General features: G+C 47.2%; 1 protein-coding gene across 1 annotated transcript; it reads left to right on the forward strand.

The window, feature by feature from the left end:
- The first annotated feature begins 329 nt into the window (after positions 1 to 329).
- On the forward strand, positions 330 to 17,849 carry CHMP7 (charged multivesicular body protein 7). The gene is made up of 10 exons (XM_071454872.1): positions 330 to 707; positions 1,617 to 1,791; positions 5,594 to 5,779; positions 7,334 to 7,467; positions 7,818 to 7,866; positions 9,928 to 10,047; positions 10,982 to 11,080; positions 12,380 to 12,440; positions 13,896 to 14,057; positions 15,492 to 17,849. Exons 1-10 carry the CDS (start codon positions 418 to 420, stop codon positions 15,554 to 15,556), a joined length of 1,341 nt encoding a protein of 446 aa, XP_071310973.1. The 5' UTR covers positions 330 to 417; the 3' UTR covers positions 15,557 to 17,849.
- The last annotated feature ends 1,412 nt before the right edge of the window (positions 17,850 to 19,261 follow it).

Genomic DNA, 19,261 nt, shown 5'->3' on the forward strand with positions numbered 1-19,261 from the left:
ATTATATGATAATAATAAATGTTATATGATGAACGTTAAAAATATACATTTATTCTGTATATGAGATGAATGGGAAATATAGTATATATATAATTATTATATATAATAATTATATATATAGTCCCAAGTAGCCCAAGCCCCCCCCCCCCCACTACTGGCCTTGAGACCGTTTATGACAGCCATATATGACGTCACAGTGACGTCACCGCATGACTCAGGACGGCGATTGGGGGCGGCGCCCTTGACCCTCTCCGGGCCGTACCACAGCGGGGGCTGAGGGGGGGACGGCGCGGCCCACCCCAAGTGAGGCGGGGGGGGCGCGGGGGTGGCACCGCGCATGCGCCGTGCGCGTCTCCCCTGAGGCGGGCGGGCGGCCGGGCCGGGCGGAGGCCGCGGCCGAGCCGGGGGCTCGCGTAGATGTGCAGCCCGGGGGAGGCCCCCCCTGGGCCGGCCCCGGCCGGGGACCTGCCCCCGGAGTGGGAGACGGATGACGAGCGCATGGCCTTCCTGTTCTCGGCCTTCAAGCAGAGCCGCGAGGTGAACAGCACCGAGTGGGACAGCAAGATGGCCTTCTGGGTCGGGCTGGTTCTGGCCCGCGGCCGGCGGAGGGGCGCGGTGAGGACGTGCCTGAGGGAGCTGCAGAACGGCTTCGAGCGGCGGGGCAGCGTCCCCTTGGGGCTCGGCACCGTCCTCAGGGAGCTGCTGAGGTAAAGGAGGTCGGGGAGGGTGTGGGGGGTGTCAGGGGATGCGGCTGGCGATGGATCCGTGCTGTGCCAGCCCGGAGGGACAATTCTGACCTGGCACGGGGTTCCCAGAGCAACTGTGGCTGCCCCGTGCCTGGAAGCGTCCAAGGCCGGGTTGGATGGGGCTTGGAGCAGCCTGAGACAGTGTCAGGTGTCCCCGGCATGGCAGGGGTGGCGCTGGGTGGGATTTAAGGTCCTTCCAACCCAAAGCAGTCTGAGATTCTGTGAATTGCGGCTCATGGTGTTTGTGCGTGGAATTTGGGAGGCCGAGCTGGACAGGGAGTCAGAGCTCAGCCAGGGCCTCGCAGGAGGTGTGGGAGGGCAGGAATATTCCCACAGGAATATCGCTGCTAAACAGGGAGATAATCCCTGGAATGTTGTGGTGTCGCAGCTGCTGAGGGCACTGGGGATGTGCTGAGCTGTGTTTGCAACCAGAGGTTTTGTGCTGTGAAATTGGAGCCCGGGACTGGTACCTCGAAGAGGCTCAAAACAGCAGGAGCTCTGTTGGTGACCTGAAAATTAAAACCAGTAGATTTGAGAAGCTGTTGCTGCAGTTTAATATAAAAACGGAGCTCTCCTGAAATGGCTGATTACCCTAAAACTGACCCTCCTTCATCCCCTCCTTTGATGCCTCATCAGTTTTGGGTAGAAAACTGGGAGAAACTTGCAAAACGAGAAAAAAGAATTAAAAAAAGGCACTTGGGATCCAGAGGAAGCAGGGGAGGAGTGGAAACCTCTGTGTGCTTCCAGCAATGGAATCTCAAACCTGAGCTGGATTTGGTGATAGAAAATGCCTCTGGAGTGGAGGATGTGCAGGATCTCCAGGGCTTAGACTGACTCTGTTCAGTTCCACCTGAATTCTCTTTTCCCTAGACGTGGGAAACTCCAGAGGGAGTCAGACTTCATGGCCAGTGTAGACAGCAGCTGGATCTCATGGGGTGTGGGAGTTTTCATCCTGAAGCCCCTCAAGTGGACCCTGTCCAGCGTGCTGGGAGACAGCAAAATCCCTGAGGAAGAGGAGGTTCTGATCTACGTGGAGCTGCTGCAGGTGAGTGTTGTGGAGAGCTTTTCCTGGGCATCTCCAGGAAAACCAGGAGTCATTTCAGGGGCTGGAAGGAGGGCTCAGGGCTCAGCAGATCTTCCTTGGTGCTGCTGAGGTGTTCAAAAGCCTGGAGAGAGATGTGTGGAGTGACTTGGGGATGGGAAGGGATTTGGATGTTCCTTGAAAATGATGGAGCTGCTCCAAGGGCTGGAGCCAGGCTGGGAGAGCTGGAGGTGCTCATGTGGAGAAGAGAAACTGCAGGGAGAGCTCAGAGCCCCTGGCAGGGCCTGAAGGGGCTCCAGGAGAGCTGCAGAGGGATTTGGGCAGGGCATGGAGGGACAGGACACAGGGAGTGGCTGCCACTGCCACAGGGCAGGGATGGATGGGATATTGGGCAGGAATTGTTCCCTGGGAGGCTGGGATGGAATTCCCAGGGAGCTGGGGCTGCCCTGGATCCCTGGAGGTGCCCAAGGCCAGGCTGGAGCCTCTGGGACAGTGGGAGGTGTCCCTGCCATGGCAGGGGTGGCACTGGGTGAGATTTCAGGTCCTTCCATCCCAAACATTCCATGGTTCTGACAATGATTCCTCACTGACTCCAGGAAAAGGGAAGGACACAATTCCTTGCAATTCCACAATTGCAGGGAGGTGAGAACTGTGCTGGCAGCCAGCTGGGAATCCCAGGCTGGAGCTCATGGACATGAGGAACCCTGAGCCTGAGCTCCATGTGCTCCAGGGGTGAGCAGGGCATGGGACAGTCCCAGCCTGGCCATCCAGTGTCCCCCCAGCCCAGATTCCCTTTTTTCCCATTATTCCAGCTGCTTTCCCATGGGATGGGACCCTGGCCCAGCCCCTGTTCTCTCTCTCTGTTACTCTGTGTCTGCTGAAGGAGCCCAGGCCTTGCTGTGGTTCTCTGGGTTACTGTGTCCAGCAGAAATGTGGGAAAGCTGTAAAAGCAGGAGTTTTGATTTGCTTCAAACCTGGATTTGAGGGATTTCTAGGAAGTGCAGGAGGAGCCAATTGATGCCTGTGTGGTTCCTGTGCTGCTCCACAGCTTTTCAGGCAATGTCCACAACAGAGTTTTGGTTTTTGTGGATGACTGTTTTGAGAGTTCCCTGTGGCTCATCCTGAAATTCACTCTGGAATAAAGCAGGAAGTGTCCAGGTTGGGAGGAAGGAGGTGTGGAGCATTTGGGAAGAGCAGGAATGCTGGGTGGGCTGCCAGCACCCCTGGGGTGCCTTGGGGTGGCTGCCTAGAACAGAGCCTAGACAGAGTTAGAGAATCAAGTGGGCATTCATTAATAATAAGTTAATGAATAAAAATAATTAAAGAGAAATAATAACAAATTAATAAATATTTATTAATAATAAACAATAAGGTTATATTATTAATAAACATTAAATAATAATAATAATAATAATAATAATAATAATAATAATAATAATAATAATAATAATGGCCTTAAAGTTAGCTACACCATGGGCAGTCAGCAGCAGTCTCCAGGATGCACAGGGGTCATGAGTTTTTCAGACAGGTATGAGTTTGGTTCATTGACATATCAGGGGTTAATTGTCCAATTACAGCTCCAGCTAATGAAGTCATTTACCCCCAGTTTGCACCCCCCAATTCACTTTTGTTGATGCTTTTTGGGGCCTGAGGCAGCAGGGTGTCCCTGGATCTCAGGCATGGAGGGATTGTTTGTGTGCCCAGAATGTGAAGCCAGGAACTGACACTCCCTGGAGTTCAGAGTGATGCCCTGAGGCAGCACAGGATCTGGAAAACACCAGAGGTGGAATCCTAAGGCATCACTGTGATTTATTCAAAAATTGTGGATATTGATCTAGTACCAATATCCAACTGTGACAGACAAAAACTCTCTGACAGTTTAAAGTTAGAAAGTGTTTGTTTATTGTGGGATAACTACCAAATACACGCTGTGATTTACAGGTGATCACAGAGTCCTTTTATCTGTACAAGTACTGAATACCCAAAATCCAAATGCATATTCATGACTTTGGTACATCCCATCCCAGTACCAATATCCAAAAACTCTCTGACAGTTTAAAGTTAGAAAGTGTTTGTTTATTGTGGGATAACTCCCAAATACACGCTGTGATTTACAGGTGATCACAGAGTCCTTTTATCTATACAAGTATTGAAAACCCAAAATACAAATATATATTCATAACTTTGCTACATCCCATTCCCAGTATGGATATTGATCTAGTACTGATATCCAAACACTCTCTAACAGTTTAAAGTTAGAAAGTATTTGTTTATTGTGGGATAACTCCCAAATACACACCATCTACAGGTGATTACAGAGTCCTTTTATCTGTACAGGTACTGAATACCCAAAATCCAAATGCATATTCATAACTTTGCTACATCCCATTCCCAGTATGGATATTGATATGGTACCAATATCCAAAAACTCTCTGACAGTTTAAAGTTAGAAAGTGTTTGTTTATTGTGGGATAACTCCCAAATACACACTGTGATTTACAGGTGATCACAGAGTCCTTTTATCTATACAAGTATTGAATACCCAAAATACAAATGCACATTCATAACTTTAGTACATCCCATTCCCAGTATGGATATTGATCTAGTACTGATATCCAAACACTCTCTGACAGTTTAAAGTTAAAAAAGTGTGTGTTTATTGTGGGATAACTCCCAAATACACACCATCTACAGGTGATTACAGAGTCCTTTTATCTGTACAAGTATTGAATACCCAAAATCCAAATGCATATTCATAACTTTGGTACATCCCATTCCCAGTATGGATATTGATCTAGTACCAATATCCAACTGTGACAGACAAAAACTCTCTGACAGTTTAAAGTTAGAAAGTGTTTGTTTATTGTGGGATAACTCCCAAATACACACCATCTACAGGTGATCACAGAGTCCTTTTATCTGTACAGGTACTGAATACCCAAAATCCAAATGCATGTTCATAACTTTGGTACTTCCCATTCCCAGTATGGATATTGATATGGTACCAATATCCAAAAACTCTCTGACAGTTTAAAGTTAGAAAGTGAATGTTTATTGTGGGATAGCTCCCAAATACACACTGTGATTTACAGGTGATCACAGAGTCCTTTTATCTGTACAAGTATTGAATACCCAAAATACAAAATTCATAACTTTGGTACATCCCATTCCCTGCTTCCTATTAGTTCCAAAGTTATTAAGCATGAGTAGTTTGTCCCTTGAAATGGGGTGGTCCCTTTCATGGGGAGGGGTCCCAAAATGAGGAAGTAACTGAAGTCTTCCTCATTCTGACCTTTCTACCTTTTCAATGCAAATATGACAAGTGAACCCTTGGTAGAACTCCCATTCCCCATCTTCAATTGGTTTCAGAACAGAGGAGGCCACAATTGTCTTCTGCTCCTAAAAACAATTATCTTATGCTCCTAAAAACAATTATCTTATGCTCCTAAAACCAATTGTCTTATGCTCCTAAAAACAATTGTCTTATGCTCCTAAATCCAATTGTCTTGTGTTCCTAAAACCAATTGTCTTATGCTCCTAAAAACAATTGTCTTGTGCTCCTAAAACCAATTGTCTTATGCTCCTAAAAGCCATTTATCAGTTCCTATATTCTTCATTATAAACCCAGCTAACCCAACATTGTGTTGACAAGCAATCAACTATTAGTTAAGTACTAACTCTTAATTAAAACAAATGGGTAGGCCTTGATGAAGTGAACTCCACTAAAGCTCATCTCTAACCATGATCTTAGCTCCTCTAAAGTCTCTCAGTGCCCTGAAGTGTCTGTGTGGCCGGATCCTTGCAGGAGAAGGCAGAGGAGGTTTATCGGCTGTACCAGAGCTCGGCGCTCTCCTCCCACCCCGTGGTGGCGCTCTCCGAGCTGCGCTCGCTGTGCGCCGGCCTGTGCCCCGACGAGAGGACCTTCTACCTGCTGCTGCTGCAGCTGCAGAAGGAGAAGAGGGTCACCATCCTGGAGCAGAACGGAGAGAAGGTACAGGGTCCAGGTGACTGCTTTTGGGTGGTGTCATCTCTGTCTTGCCTTCCACCTGCCTGGAGAGCCATGGATTGGAGGCGTTCTGCTGGCTGAGATGGGTGTGTTCTCTCTGGAAAGGTGAATTCCACGTGCTTCAAGGTGGTTGTAGGGGACAAGAAACCCTAATTGTGGCACGGCAGGTTGTGGTGTGAGACACCCAGGACGAGGTGAGAGATGAGAATTTGACTCCATGTCCTCAGAAGGCTGATACATGAAATGATATGAAATGATATAAAATTATATTACATCATATGAAATTATATGATATGATATTATATGATATGAAATGATATTATATGATATGAAGTGATATTATATTATATTATGAAATAATATAATATAATATAATATAATATGAAATAATATAATATAATATATCATTTAATATGAAATTGTTTTATAAGAAATGATATATCATATTATACTATATTATACTATATTATACTATATTGCATTATATTACATTACATCATATCATATATCATATCATATATCATATCATATATCATATCATATGAAATCATATAATATAATATATCATATAATATGAAGTTGTATTATAAGAAATTATATGAAATTATATGATATGATATGATATAGTATCATATGAAATGATTTATATTATATTGCATTATATTATATTATATTATATTATATTATAAGAAATTATATTATAAGAAATTATATTATAAGAAATTATATTATAAGAAATTATAAGAAATTATATTATATTATATTATATTATATTATATTATATTATATTATATTATATTATATTATAAGAAATTATATAATTAAACTATACTAAAGAAAGAGAAAGGATACCTCAGAAGGCTAGAAAAGAATGATCATGAAAGTTCATGGCTGACTCCTCAGTCCGACACAGCTGATGGGGATTGGTCATTAATTAAAAACAATTCACATGTTTGGATAAACAACCTCCAGACCAATTCCAGAGGAGGAGAACACGGAGGAGCTGAGGCTTCTCATCTTCCAGGAGAAGAAATCCTGGCAAAGGGATTTTTCAGAAAATATCACAGTGACAGTGGGTTCTTTAAACACTTCTAATAATTCAGATTTAATTGAGGAGTTAGAAACATGGCAGACCCTGCAGGTTGACTATTCCCAGCCACACAAACTCCACACCTCTTGAATCACTGTGGAATTCCACGTTTCTGAAAAGCTTTTTATGTTTGTCACTTCCCACAGAGGTGCAGGCACTCAGCTCTGAGGTTCCACTTGCCCTGTAATGTCCTGGGAGTCTGACATTCCCATCCACTTCCACAATCCAGGGACAGCTTGAAATCTTCCAGGTGTTCCCTTAGGGCTTTTTGTTCCCACCCTGCTGATCCTGATCCTGGTTTAATATTAAATCCTCTGGTGACTGGGACATTCTCATGACACCAAAGCTAAACTGGGAGTGTAAAAACTTCTCTTCCTTCCTTCCAAGTGAAATTATTCCTAATTGGGATTTCTGGGGAGTGACTCCAGGCTGTGCTGCTCTGGTTTCAGATTGTGAAGTTTGCCCGAGGCCTCCACGCCAAGGTGTCCCCAATGAACGATGTGGACATTGGAGTTTATCAGCTGATGCAGAGTGAGCAGCTGCTGTCACAGAAGGTGGAGTCCCTTTCCCAGGAAGCAGAGAAGTAATTTGGGGAAGGGTGGTGGGAACAACATCTGTGGGATGGAGAGCTCTGGGACACAATTAGAAGCTGCTTTCTCCTGTTGTTCTTTCCTGTTCATAAACAAAATGGTCACAGCCATGTGCTGGGGCAGCTTTCCCAGCCTTTGTTCCCTGTTCCCTGTGAAAACAAGGTGCAGGGAGTGTTTGCAAGGATTTGGAATGCAGTCAGGGACCTGTGGGAATCAGCAGTGGTTTGAGGGTGGTTGTATCCAAAATGCACCTTGTGATCCCCTCAGAGAGAGGGGGAGGGTGGTTGTGGGTTGTGAAAAAAGGAAGAAATTTCCTTTCCTTTCTCCTTTTTCCATCTTGCAGGTGTAAAGAGGATGCCAGGAGTGCTTGCAGAGCTGGGAAGAAGCAGCTGGTGAGTGGAATTGCCAGGGAATTGTCCTGGAGCTGCCCCAGAACTGCAGATCATGCCCAGGGTTAAACCTGGGGGCTTCATCCCAGGGCTGTTGGGAGTTACTGTAGCCAAGGGTTAATACACAGACCATTGTTTTTATTTGTCCTTACTTTCTACACCTCATGTAACTTTTCTGCTGACAAATCTCTACTGCTCCGCTCCAATCACAGTTCTGCTGTCTGAGGCCTGCCCTTTCAACTTCCCCAAAACCCTCTGATTCTAAGGATCCCCACACCATGGTGCCAGCAGGAATTACTGGACTCACCAAAGTGGGAATAAGCCCAGGGGAGGGGAAAGTTCCCAGATTTGTGTGTGAGGCTGAGCTGAGGGCTCTGTCTGTGTTTGTGTGATCTGAGTTCTATGTGTGTGTGTGTGAAGCTGAGGGCTCTGTGTGTGAGCTGAGCTCTCTCTGTGTCTGTGTGATCTGAGTTCTGTGTGTGTGTGTGTGTGAAGCTGAGGGCTCTGTGTGTGAGCTTAGGTATCTCTGTGTGTGTGTGGGTTTGTGAAGCTGAGCTGAGGTGTCTCTCTGTGAGCTGAGCTCTCTGTGTGTGTGAGCTGAGCTCTCTCTATCTGTGTGAAGCTGAGCTCTCTGTGTGTGTGAGCTGAGCTCTCTCTATCTGTGTGAAGCTGAGCTCTCTGTGTGTGTGTGAGCTGAGCTCTCTCTATCTGTGTGAAGCTGAGCTCTCTCTGTGTGTGAGCTGAGCTCTCTGTGTCTGTGCTTGTGAAGCTGAGGTCTCTGTGTGTGAGCTGAGCTCTCTGTGTGTGTGAGCTGAGCTCTGTGTGTAAAGCTGAGCTCTGTGTGTGTGTGAGCTGAGCTCTGTGTGTAAAGCTGAGCTCTCTGTGAGCTGAGCTCCCTCTGTGTGATCTGAGCTCTGTGTGATCTGAGCTCTGTGCGTGTGCGTGTGTGTGTGTGAGCTGAGCTCACTCTGTGTGTGTTTGGGAAGCTGAGCTCTGTGTGTGTGTGTGTGTGTGATCTGAGCTCCCTCTGTGTGATCTGAGCTCTGTGCGTGTGTGTGTGTGTGTGTGTGAGCTGGGCTCTCTGTGATTTGAGCTCTCTCTCTGTGAGCTGATCTCTCTGTGTGATCTGATCTGTGTGTGTGTGTGTGATCTGAGCTCTCCCTGTGTGATCTGATCTCTCTGTGTGATCTGAGCTCTCTCTCTGTGTGATCTGAGCTCTCTCTCTGTGTGATCTGAGCTCTCTCTGTGTGATCTGAGCTCTCTCTCTGTGATCTGAGCTCTCTCTCTGTGATCTGAGCTCTCTCTGTGTGATCTGAGCTCTCTCTGTGTGATCTGAGCTCTCTCTGTGTGATCTGAGCTCTCTCTCTGTGTGATCTGAGCTCTCTCTGTGTGATCTGAGCTCTCTCTGTGTGATCTGAGCTCTCTCTCTGTGTGATCTGAGCTCTCTCTGTGTGATCTGAGCTCTCTCTGTGTGATCTGAGCTCTCTCTCTGTGTGATCTGAGCTCTCTCTCTGTGTGATCTGAACTCTCTCTCTGTGTGATCTGAGCTCTCTCTGTGTGATCTGAGCTCTCTCTCTGTGTGATCTGAGCTCTCTCTGTGTGATCTGAGCTCTCTCTCTGTGTGATCTGAGCTCTCTCTGTGTGATCTGAGCTCTCTCTCTGTGTGATCTGAGCTCTCTCTGTGTGATCTGAGCTCTCTCTCTGTGTGATCTGAGCTCTCTCTCTGTGTGATCTGAGCTCTCTCTCTGTGTGATCTGAGCTCTCTGTGTGTGTGTGAGCTGATCTCTCTCTCTGTGTGATCTGAGCTCTCTCTCTGTGTGATCTGAGCTCTCTCTCTGTGTGCTCTGAGCTCTGTGTGTGTGTGATCTGAGCTCTCTCTGTGTGATCTGAGCTCTGTGTGTGTGTGATCTGATCTCTCTCTCTCTCTGTGATCTGAGCTCTCTCTCTCTGTGTGATTCTCTCTGTGTGATCTGAGCTCCCTCTGTGTGATCTGAGCTCTCTCTCTGTGCTCTGAGCTCTCTCTCTGTGTGCTCTGATCTCTCTGTGTGTTTGTGTCCCTGGCAGGCCCTGCGGTGCCTCAAGGCCAAGCGGAGGACAGAGCGGCGCATTGAGGAGCTGCACTCCAAGCTGGACGCGGTGCAGGGAATCCTGGATCGGATCTACGCCTCCCAGACCGACCAGATGGTACCGAGGGCTCCTCCCCTGGGCTCCTCCCCTGCTCCTCCCCTGCTCCTTCCCCTCATCCCTTCCCCTCAGGGCTGGCATTTCCCCTGGCCATGTCCCTCTGCACAAAGCTCCTCCATGTCCTGGTGTTTCTCCAAGGATGCTGCTTGGGAAGCAGCTCTGGAGAGGAGCTCCCACTGTTTCCATCAGCACTGTGCATCTTCATCTCTTTTATTTTGAATTTCCAGGTATTTCATACCAACCAGCCTGGAGTTCATCAGCACTGTGCATCTTCATCTCTTTATTTTTAATTTCAAAGTATTTAATACCAACCAGTCTGGAGTTCATGATCACTGTGCATCTTCATCTCTTTTATTTTTAATTTCCAGGTATTTAATGCCAACCAGGCTGGAGTTCATCAGCATTGTGCATCTTCATCTCTTTATTCTTAATTTCAAGGTATTTAATACCAGCCAGGCTGGAGTTCATCAGCATTGTGCATCTTCATCTCTTTATTTTTAATTTCAAAGTATTTAATACCAACCAGCCTGGATTTCATCAGCATTGTGCATCTTCATCTGTTTTATTTTGAATTCCCAGGTATTTAGTGCCTACCAGCCTGGATTTCATCAGCACTGTGCATCTTCATCTGTTTTATTTTGAATTCCCAGGTATTTAGTGCCTACCAGCCTGGATTTCATCAGCACTGTGCATCTTCATCTGTTTTATTTTGAATTTCCAGGTATTTAATGCCAAGCAGGCTGGAGTTCATCAGCACTGTGGATCTTTCTGTATTTTATTTCTTATTTCCAGGTATTTAATGCCAAGCAGGCTGGAGTTCATCAGCATTGTGCATCTTCATCTCTTTTATTTTTAATTTCCAGGTATTTAATACCAACCAGCCTGGAGTTCATCAGCATTGTGCATCTTCATCTCTTTTATTTTGAATTTCCAGGTGTTTAATGCCTACCAGGCTGGAGTGGGAGCTCTGAAGCTTTCTATGAAGGATGTGACTGTGGAGAGGGCAGAGAACCTGGTGGATCAGATCCAAGAGGTACTGGAACAGCCAGGGGGGTGTGGATATTCCCAAGAAACCTGCCCAGATATTAATTAATTATTAATTCTGTGCTTGCTTTTAATTATTTAGTTTTTTCCCTTTATGGCACTAAAGCAAACTGACTTAATTTTGAGCTAAAAACATCAGCAAGAAAATTTCTGTGTCTTCTGGTTTTGCTGCAATGTATTTTAATTTACTTGAAATTTGCATTTTCTGGGGTTTTTTTGATCAGCAAAATTGGGGAAGCACCCAGCTTTAGGTGTATTAAAAATACAAATGAAACCTTTGGAAGCTGGAATGCAACTGTGTGCATGAAACAGCCTGACATTTAAATTAAATTAAATTAAATTAAATTTATTTTATTTTATTTTATTTTATTTTATGTTATTTTATTTTATTTTATTGTATTTTATTTTATTGTATTTTATTTTATTTTATGATTATTTTATTTTATTTTATGTTATTTTTAATTTATTTTATGTTAATTTTATTTTATTTTATGTTATTTTTATTTTATTTTATGTTAATTTTATTTTAATTTAATTTTATTTTTATTTTATTATTTTGTTTTGGTTTTGTTCTATTTTATTCATTTTTTAGTTATTTATTCTAGTTTTATTCTAGTTTTATTTTATTTTATGTTTATTTCGTTTCATTTTCTTCTATTTTATTTCTATTCTATTTTATTTCATTTCATTCTATTTTATTTCATTTCATTTTAATGTTTATAGGCTGGATTTGATGATCTCAAAGGTCTTTTCCAACCTTCTGCAGTTAATTCTGGAATCTCCTGCATTTCAGTGAGGGAAAGGAGTGAATTCTGCAGGAGCTGAAGTGAGCAGAGCAGTCTGGCAGTCAGAGCTGGTGTGAAACCAGCCAAGGATTCATTTTTTAGCACCATCAGCTCAAACTGAGCCTGCAGCTGGAGCTGAGGGGCTGCAGAATGCCCTGCTTGGGACGTGTTGGTTTTCAGCTTCCTGCTTCTGGAGCCCAAGCTGCAATTCCAGCTCAGGATTGCTGTGGAAAAGCTCCAATCTGAGCAATATTTTTCCTCCCACTGTGAAATTCTGGTTGGGGGTTTGACCCTCAAATGTGCCATCCTTGGTGTTGTTATTTATTATTCTGAAATAATCTTCATGTTCCTTGTGAAAAGCAAGGTGGAGATTTGGCACTAATTCCTGCTGCCTTCAGGCCAACTTCTGGTTTTGTTTGTTATTTCTGCTTTTGACAAAGCAGCTGCAGGAGGGCACAGAATTAATTTCTGATCTGTATCTCATTGTGTTTATTTTACCTCAGCTTTGTGACACTCAAGATGAAGTGGCCCAGACCCTGGCTGGAGTGGGGATCAATGGGCTGGGTATGTCCTGGGCTTTGCATCCTTGGCTTCTCCTTTGCCTCACTCCCTGCCACCCCTGCTCTCTGCCACCCCTGTCTCTGCTTTCCCTGTTCCTTCCTTTTTCTTACTCCTTCCTTTCCCTGCTCCTTCCCATCCCTGCTCCTTCCTTTCCCTGCTCTCTGCCACCCCTGTCTCTGCTTTCCCTGCTCCTTCCTTTCCCTGCTCCTTCCTTTCCCTGTTCCTTCCTTTCCCTGCTCCTTCCTTTCCCTGCTCCTTCCTTTCCCTGTTCCTTCCTTTCCCTGCTCCTTCCTTTCCCTGCTCCTTCCCATCCCTGCTCCTTCCTTTCCCTGCTCCTTCCTTTCCCTGCTCCTTCCTTTCCCTGTTCCTTCCTTTCCCTGCTCCTTCCTTTCCCTGTTCCTTCCTTTCCCTGCTCCTTCCCATCCCTGCTCCTTCCCATCCCTGCTCCTTCCTTTCCCTGCTCTCTGCTTTCCCTGCTCCTTCCTTTCCCTGCTCCTTCCTTTCCCTGTTCCTTCCTTTCCTTGCTCCTTCCTTTCCCTGCTCCTTCCTTTCCCTGCTCCTTCCTTTCCCTGCTCCTTCCTTTCCTTGCTCCTTCCTTTTCCTTACTCCTTCCTTTTCCTTACTCCTTCCTTTTCCTTACTTCTTCCTTTTCCTTACTCGTTCCTTTCCCTGCTCCTTCCTTTCCCTGCTCCTTCCTTTCCCTGCTCCCTCCTTTCCCTTCCTCCCATCCTTACTCTCTCCCATCCCTGCTCCCTCCCATCCCTGCTCCATCCCTTTCCCTTCCTCCCTCCTTTCCCTTCCTCCCTCCCATCCTTTTTCCCTCCTTTCCCTGCTCCCTCCCATCCCTTTTCCCTCCTTTCCCTTTCTCCCTCCTTTCCCTTTCTCCCTCCTTTCCCTTCCTCCCTCCTTTCCCTTCCTCCCTCCCATCCCTTTTCCCTCCTTTCCCTGCTCCATCCCTTCCTGCTCTCTCCTTTCCCTGCTCCCTCCCCACATTCAGCACCTTCCTGGGGGAATAAACTCTTCCCAAAATTCAAAGTTGGTTCCTTGAAGGGAATGGGAGCAGGGAGTTCTCCCCTCTGAGTTTATTCATCTCCAAATCCTCGTGGTCCCCGTTTGGGGCTGGGTTTCAGTTCAAAGCTGGGTAATATTGGTTTAAATCTATTTTTAGGGCAGCTGCTGCTTTGTTTTGTTGAAGTGATGAGCTTTTTCCTCTGGCCTGCTTGCTGCTGCAGCTTGTTTGCCTCTGCTGAAAGGTGCCAGAGCTTCTTGGCCTCAGTGCCAAGGAAAAAATTCTCCCTGAGATCAGGACTGAATTTTCAGTCCTTTAAAAGAAGTACAGGAAATTCCTTGTGAGTAACAATGGATGGAAGGAATAACAGCTCTGCTTTGGATCTCAGTCTGTGCTGTGAGGGTGCCACTGAATTCTCCTTGGAGCTGAAACATTTTCTTTGCTCACAGAGATGGACTCTGAGGAGCTGGAGAAGGAGCTGGACAGTCTCCTGCAGGACTCCAGCAAGGATTCCCTGGAGCTGCCTCCTGTTCCCCAGAAGGTGCTGAGTGCCCCCATCTCTGATGCCGAGCTGGAAGCTGAGCTGGAGCAGCTCTCTGTGTCTGCTGGAGGTGGGAATGGCAGCAGGGCCTGGGAGGGGCTGCTCTGGGAGCTGGGACAGCCCTGAGCAGCACAGGGGCAGCAGAGTCCTGGCAGAGCTGGGAATTCTGCCTGGATCCTGGCTCAGCAGAGCTAAACCCAGTGCTGGCAGAGCTGGGAATCCTGCCTGGATCCTGCTTGAGCAGAGTTTAACCAGTCCTGGCAGAGCTGGGAATCCTGCCTGGATCCTGCTTGAGCAGAGTTTAACCAGTCCTGGCAGAGCTGGGAATTCTGGATCCAGGCTCAGCAGAGCTAAACCCAGTGCTGGCAGAGCTGGGAATTCTGGATCCTGGCTCAGCAGAGCTAAACCCAGTGCTGGCAGAGCTGGGAATCCTGGATGCTGCTTGAGCAGAGCTAAACCAGTCCTGGCAGAGCTGGGAATTCTGCCTGGATCCTGGCTCAGCAGAGCTAAACCAGTCCTGGCAGAGCTGGGAATCCTGCCTGGATCCTGCTTGAGCAGAGCTAAACCCAGTCCTGGCAGAGCTGGGAATCCTGCCTGGATCCTCTTTCTGCAGAGCTAAACCCAGTCCTGGCAGAGCTGGGAATTCTTCCTGGATCCTGCTTGAGCAGAGCTAAACCAGTCCTGGCAGAGCTGGGAATTCTGGATCCTGCTTGAGCAGAGTTTACCCAGTGCTGGCAGAGCTGGGAATCCTGCCTGGATCCTGCTTGAGCAGAGCTAAACCCAGTGCTGGCAGAGCTGGGAATTCTGCCTGGATCCTGGCTCAGCAGAGCTAAACCAGTCCTGGCAGAGCTGGGAATCCTGCCTGGATCCTTTGCCAGGGGTGGAGGGAAGGCTGAAGGCTCTGTGAGGGAGCTGTTCTTGCATTAATTGCTTTTTTACATTTAACAAATTGCACAAAGCCAGGCAGTGTTGGAAGGGATAAACCAGAATTTTCTAAACAGGGTTTGTCCAGCACTCAGCATTGTCCCTGGAACACTCCTTATGTGGAACAGGCCCTGCTTAAGCTGGGCTTTATTTACTAACAAGGAAATAAATAATAAGAATGATAAATAAATCATATTTTATGATTTATTAATGATCTTTTTGGGTCCATTCTGGCTCAGGATATCCTATGGTTTAGTAACAGTGAATGACCAGAGTTTATGGGCTTGAACTGAGCTTTCCCTACACCTGTCCTGGCCAGTTCAGTTTTCCTTTTGGGATCTGTTCATGAGCAATTCCACAGGATTGGCCATGTAGTTTTCCTTCTGTTTTGGCAGGTTATAACCCAAATTTCCAAGGCATTCCCTGAACATTTCCAGTCATGCCCTGTTCCACATGGAACATGTGCTTCCCAGGGGTGGAGCAGAGCAGGGAAGCACCTGGGCCCTGTGGAATTGTATTGGGTGCTCGTGGGTGTGTTTGATGAGTTCTGATCTCTTCTCTGTTGCAATTCCCTTCACAGATGTGGCACAAGAGGCTCCCTCTGCTTCTTCTGAACCCAAAACAGCTGTGGGACTGAATCTCTGAAGAGCCAACAGAATCCTGTTGCTGCAGTTTGGGAAGTGTCTCAATGTTCCTTAACTGATGACCAGAACTTCCAAGGAGAGGGGAGCAGCCCTGTCCTCCTGGATCTGTCTTTGCTCAGCAGCAGGAGCTCCTGCCATGACAATCCACTCTGGACCTGGCCCCACTGGTGTTTGTCATCTCTGTGCCAGCCTCTGCTCTCGATCTGACTCGGGAGCCACTGCCACATCCAGTCCTCCCTCCTGGGAGCACAGCTCCAGCCAAGATGAACTCTTCTGTGTCCATACCAGTGCTCGGTTTTGGGTTTGATTTTGATTTCTCTTCCTTTGCTGTGGCTGATGTTGAGAATCTGAGTAGCAGCAGCAGCGTTGCAGTGGCTCAACATTTGGCTGTTTGTGTGGTTGTTTAGAACACTTGGCACATCAGTCCTGCCCTTGCAGCAGCTTAAACACCTGGTGCTTGTTGTGTCCCTCCCTCTGGATCCTGCACTGACAGCCAGGCACTGGAACTGCTCAGTTTGAGGAGGTTTTGGTGCTGCTCAGAGAGGGCAGCAATGGCAAGCACAAGACAAAAGAATCCCTCTCTCTGTAATGACATTAAGGCCTTAAAAGGGAGACCTGCAAAAGATTCCCCTGGAGGAGTTTCAGGCTCTTGTGGCCAAGGCTGGGCGTTGCCATCCAGCCTCTTTTTGAAATTGGAGCTGGTGGCTATTTTTGTATCACCCCTGTGAGCAAAACTCCTTGGCAGCTGCAGGGTGCAGGCTCTGAGCTGCCAGGAGGGTTTGGGGTGGGAAATAAAAGGATCCCTTGGGAGAGCACAGCTCCAGGGAGCAGCCTTGGCTTTGCCTTCAGCCCTGGCCCTGCACTCCCCAGGATTGTGCGTCCCCAGAAAGCCCCTGACAGCCCCTGTGGGTGTTTTTGATGCACCAAACCCTGAGCACCAGAGCTGCAGCTGCTCCAGGGCTGCCTCTCCCCCTCCAGCCCAGCCCCTCATCTTTTGCAGGTCACTTTTTACCCCTGGCGTGCCCACGGAAGCCTGGGAAGCCCAAATCCCTGAAAAACGGAGCCCCAGGAGGGGAATGTGCCCTTCCCTGGGATTGCTGAGCATGGCAGGGGAGTGCCTGGCTGCCTGTGGATGGATCACAGCCCTGTGCCCCTCCTCCTGACTGGGAATGTGTCCCACAGCACTGGGAATGGATTCCTGAACCAGTGGGAATAATGGATTCCTGAACCAGTGGGAATGGATCCCTGCAACACTGGGAATGGATTCCTGAACCAGTGGGAATGGATTCCTGTACCAGTGGGAATGGATTCCTGAACCAGTGGGAATAATGGATTCCTGTACCAGTGGGAATAATGGATTCCTGAACCAGTGGGAATAATGGATTCCTGAACCAGTGGGAATGGATCCCTGCAACACTGGGAATTTATTCCTGCACCACTGGGAATGTGTTCCCATAGCACTGGGAATTTATTCCCACAACATTGGGAATTTATTCCAGTACCACTGGGAATGTATTCCAACATCACTGGGAATGTGTTCCTGCACCTCTGGGAATGTATTTGTGCAGCACTGGGAATGTGTCCCACCACCAGTGGGAATGTGTTCCCACAGCACTGGGAATTTATTCCAGTATCACTGGGAATTTATTCCAGCATTACTGGGAATGTGTTCCAGTACCACTGGGAATGTGTTCCCACAGCACTGGGAATTCATTCCAGCATCACTGGGAATTTATTCCAGTACCACTGGGAATGTGTTCCCACAGCACTGGGAATTTATTCCAGCATCACTGGGAATTTATTCCAGCATTACTGGGAATGTGTTCCAGCATCACTGGGAATGTGTTCCCACAGCACTGGGAATGAATTCCCACAGCACTGGGAACGTGTCCCACCACCACTGGGAATGTGTTCCCACAGCACTGGGAATTTATTCCAGCATTACTGGGAATGTGTTCCAGCATCACTGGGAATTTATTCCAGCATCACTGGGACTGTCTCCCAGCACTTCCCCACTGCCTCTCCAAACCCCATTCCTCAGTGGCAGTTTGGGATAATGGCAGTGGGGGCTGGAGTTTCCCCTCCTGGTGCTCATTCCGTGCCCCTCAGTCCCAGCCAGGGCCAGGGCTGGCACTGGGGCTGTCCCCAGGGGCTCTGTCCCCTCTGTCACCGCTCACCAGTGCAGGCTCCTGCCAGGGGAGGGGGAGGCTGCAGCTCACACTCCCCATGGAATGATGTACAATGACTTGAAGCTCTGTATTCCTTTCTCTGGAAGTAAATGGGAGAAAAACCTCGGTGTTTTCTGCCTGTGTGTGACCAAAGGGGAGGGGAGGGACCTGGGAGCCTCCTGTGCTTTGTCCCTGTTCCAGCTGCTGTTCCAGCTGTGCTGGGATCCAGGGATGGTCCTGGGCTGCTTTGTCCAAACCCAAACTGAGCAACTGCTCCACCCCACTAACCTGGGTTTAAAAAGCTCATTATTAAATATTACCACGTTTAATCATTTGTCTCTTTTTCCTGAGCAGGCTCTGCTGCTCTTTGGGTGGCACTGCCTTCATTCCTGGTGTCATTGTGGACACAATTCCTGCTTTTCCTTACCTTTCCCCTTCTTTTTTATCACTGTGCATCTCAAACCTGCACTTGAAGGCTCACAGTCACAGCCCTTTGCCTAAACCACTTTGCCCATAGAGAAAAGGAAATCAGTTCTACTGCACCCCTTGGTTTGGTACCAGACAATTCCTAAAGCTGATTTTGGGGCAGTTTTTTGTTCTCATTTTGGTTTTGTACCAGACAATTCCTAAAGCTGATTTTGGGGCAGTTTTTCACCCAGCTTCTTGTTCTCATTGTCATTAAGCAGCCCAGACTGGGAGCCTGGCACTGCTTTCCCCTCTGCCTGAAGAAAATCGATGTAAATTGAGTGGCCTGCTGTAGAAAAAACCAAATTTCCCCCTGAAACCACAATGCCTAAACCAGGAATCCCAGGCTGTTGGTGCTGTTTCCTCTGGCAGGTTTGGTCTGATCCCTGGAGAGCTCCCATGGATTTTTTACAGGGCTCAAGTCTCACCTACAACCTGGATTTTTGTTTTTAAAAGTCTGACTCATCCTCTTTTCTCCCCTGATCTCGTAACTTGTCCCTTCCTTGGAAATTCCTGTGGGAATAAACACTCCCCTGTAATCCTGGGATGCCTCAGCCGTGCTGGAAGTGACATTTAGGAGTTAAACCCGAGCAGCTGCTGCTTTATTTGGAGTGGCTGGTAATTTTCTGCCTTTGATGCAGAGTGGGGGATGTAATCAGGGTGCCTGAATGGAGAATTTTCAGGATATTTTGGTGAGACAGCAGGGAGAGGAAATCAAGGGCAGCCTCTTGCTGGGTGAGGAAATTAAATATAAAAACTTGGAGCTGAATTGCCACCAAACTGGAATCTTTTCATGCTGGAGAGCTGTTAAAATAGTGCTTAACTGGAGCCTGGGAAAAAATAGCTGCTGAACTGTTGCTGATAAATAATGCAGATCCTAGGGAGGAGATCTGACCTCTCCCAGGAGGAGCTGCTGGGTTTGGGTTGAGACAGCAGAACCTGCAGGGATTTCTGCAGCAGGTGTGGTGCAAAATGCCAGAAATTGGATAAATTGAATCCCATCCCATCCCATGGATCCCATCCCATCCCATGGATCCCATCCCATGGATCCCATCCCATCCCATGGGTCCCAT

Source organism: Agelaius tricolor, unplaced genomic scaffold, assembly GCF_023055355.1.
Source record: "Agelaius tricolor isolate 1412-34295 unplaced genomic scaffold, bAgeTri1.0.p SCAF_41, whole genome shotgun sequence".
In the NCBI taxonomy this organism is placed as follows: domain Eukaryota; kingdom Metazoa; phylum Chordata; class Aves; order Passeriformes; family Icteridae; genus Agelaius; species Agelaius tricolor.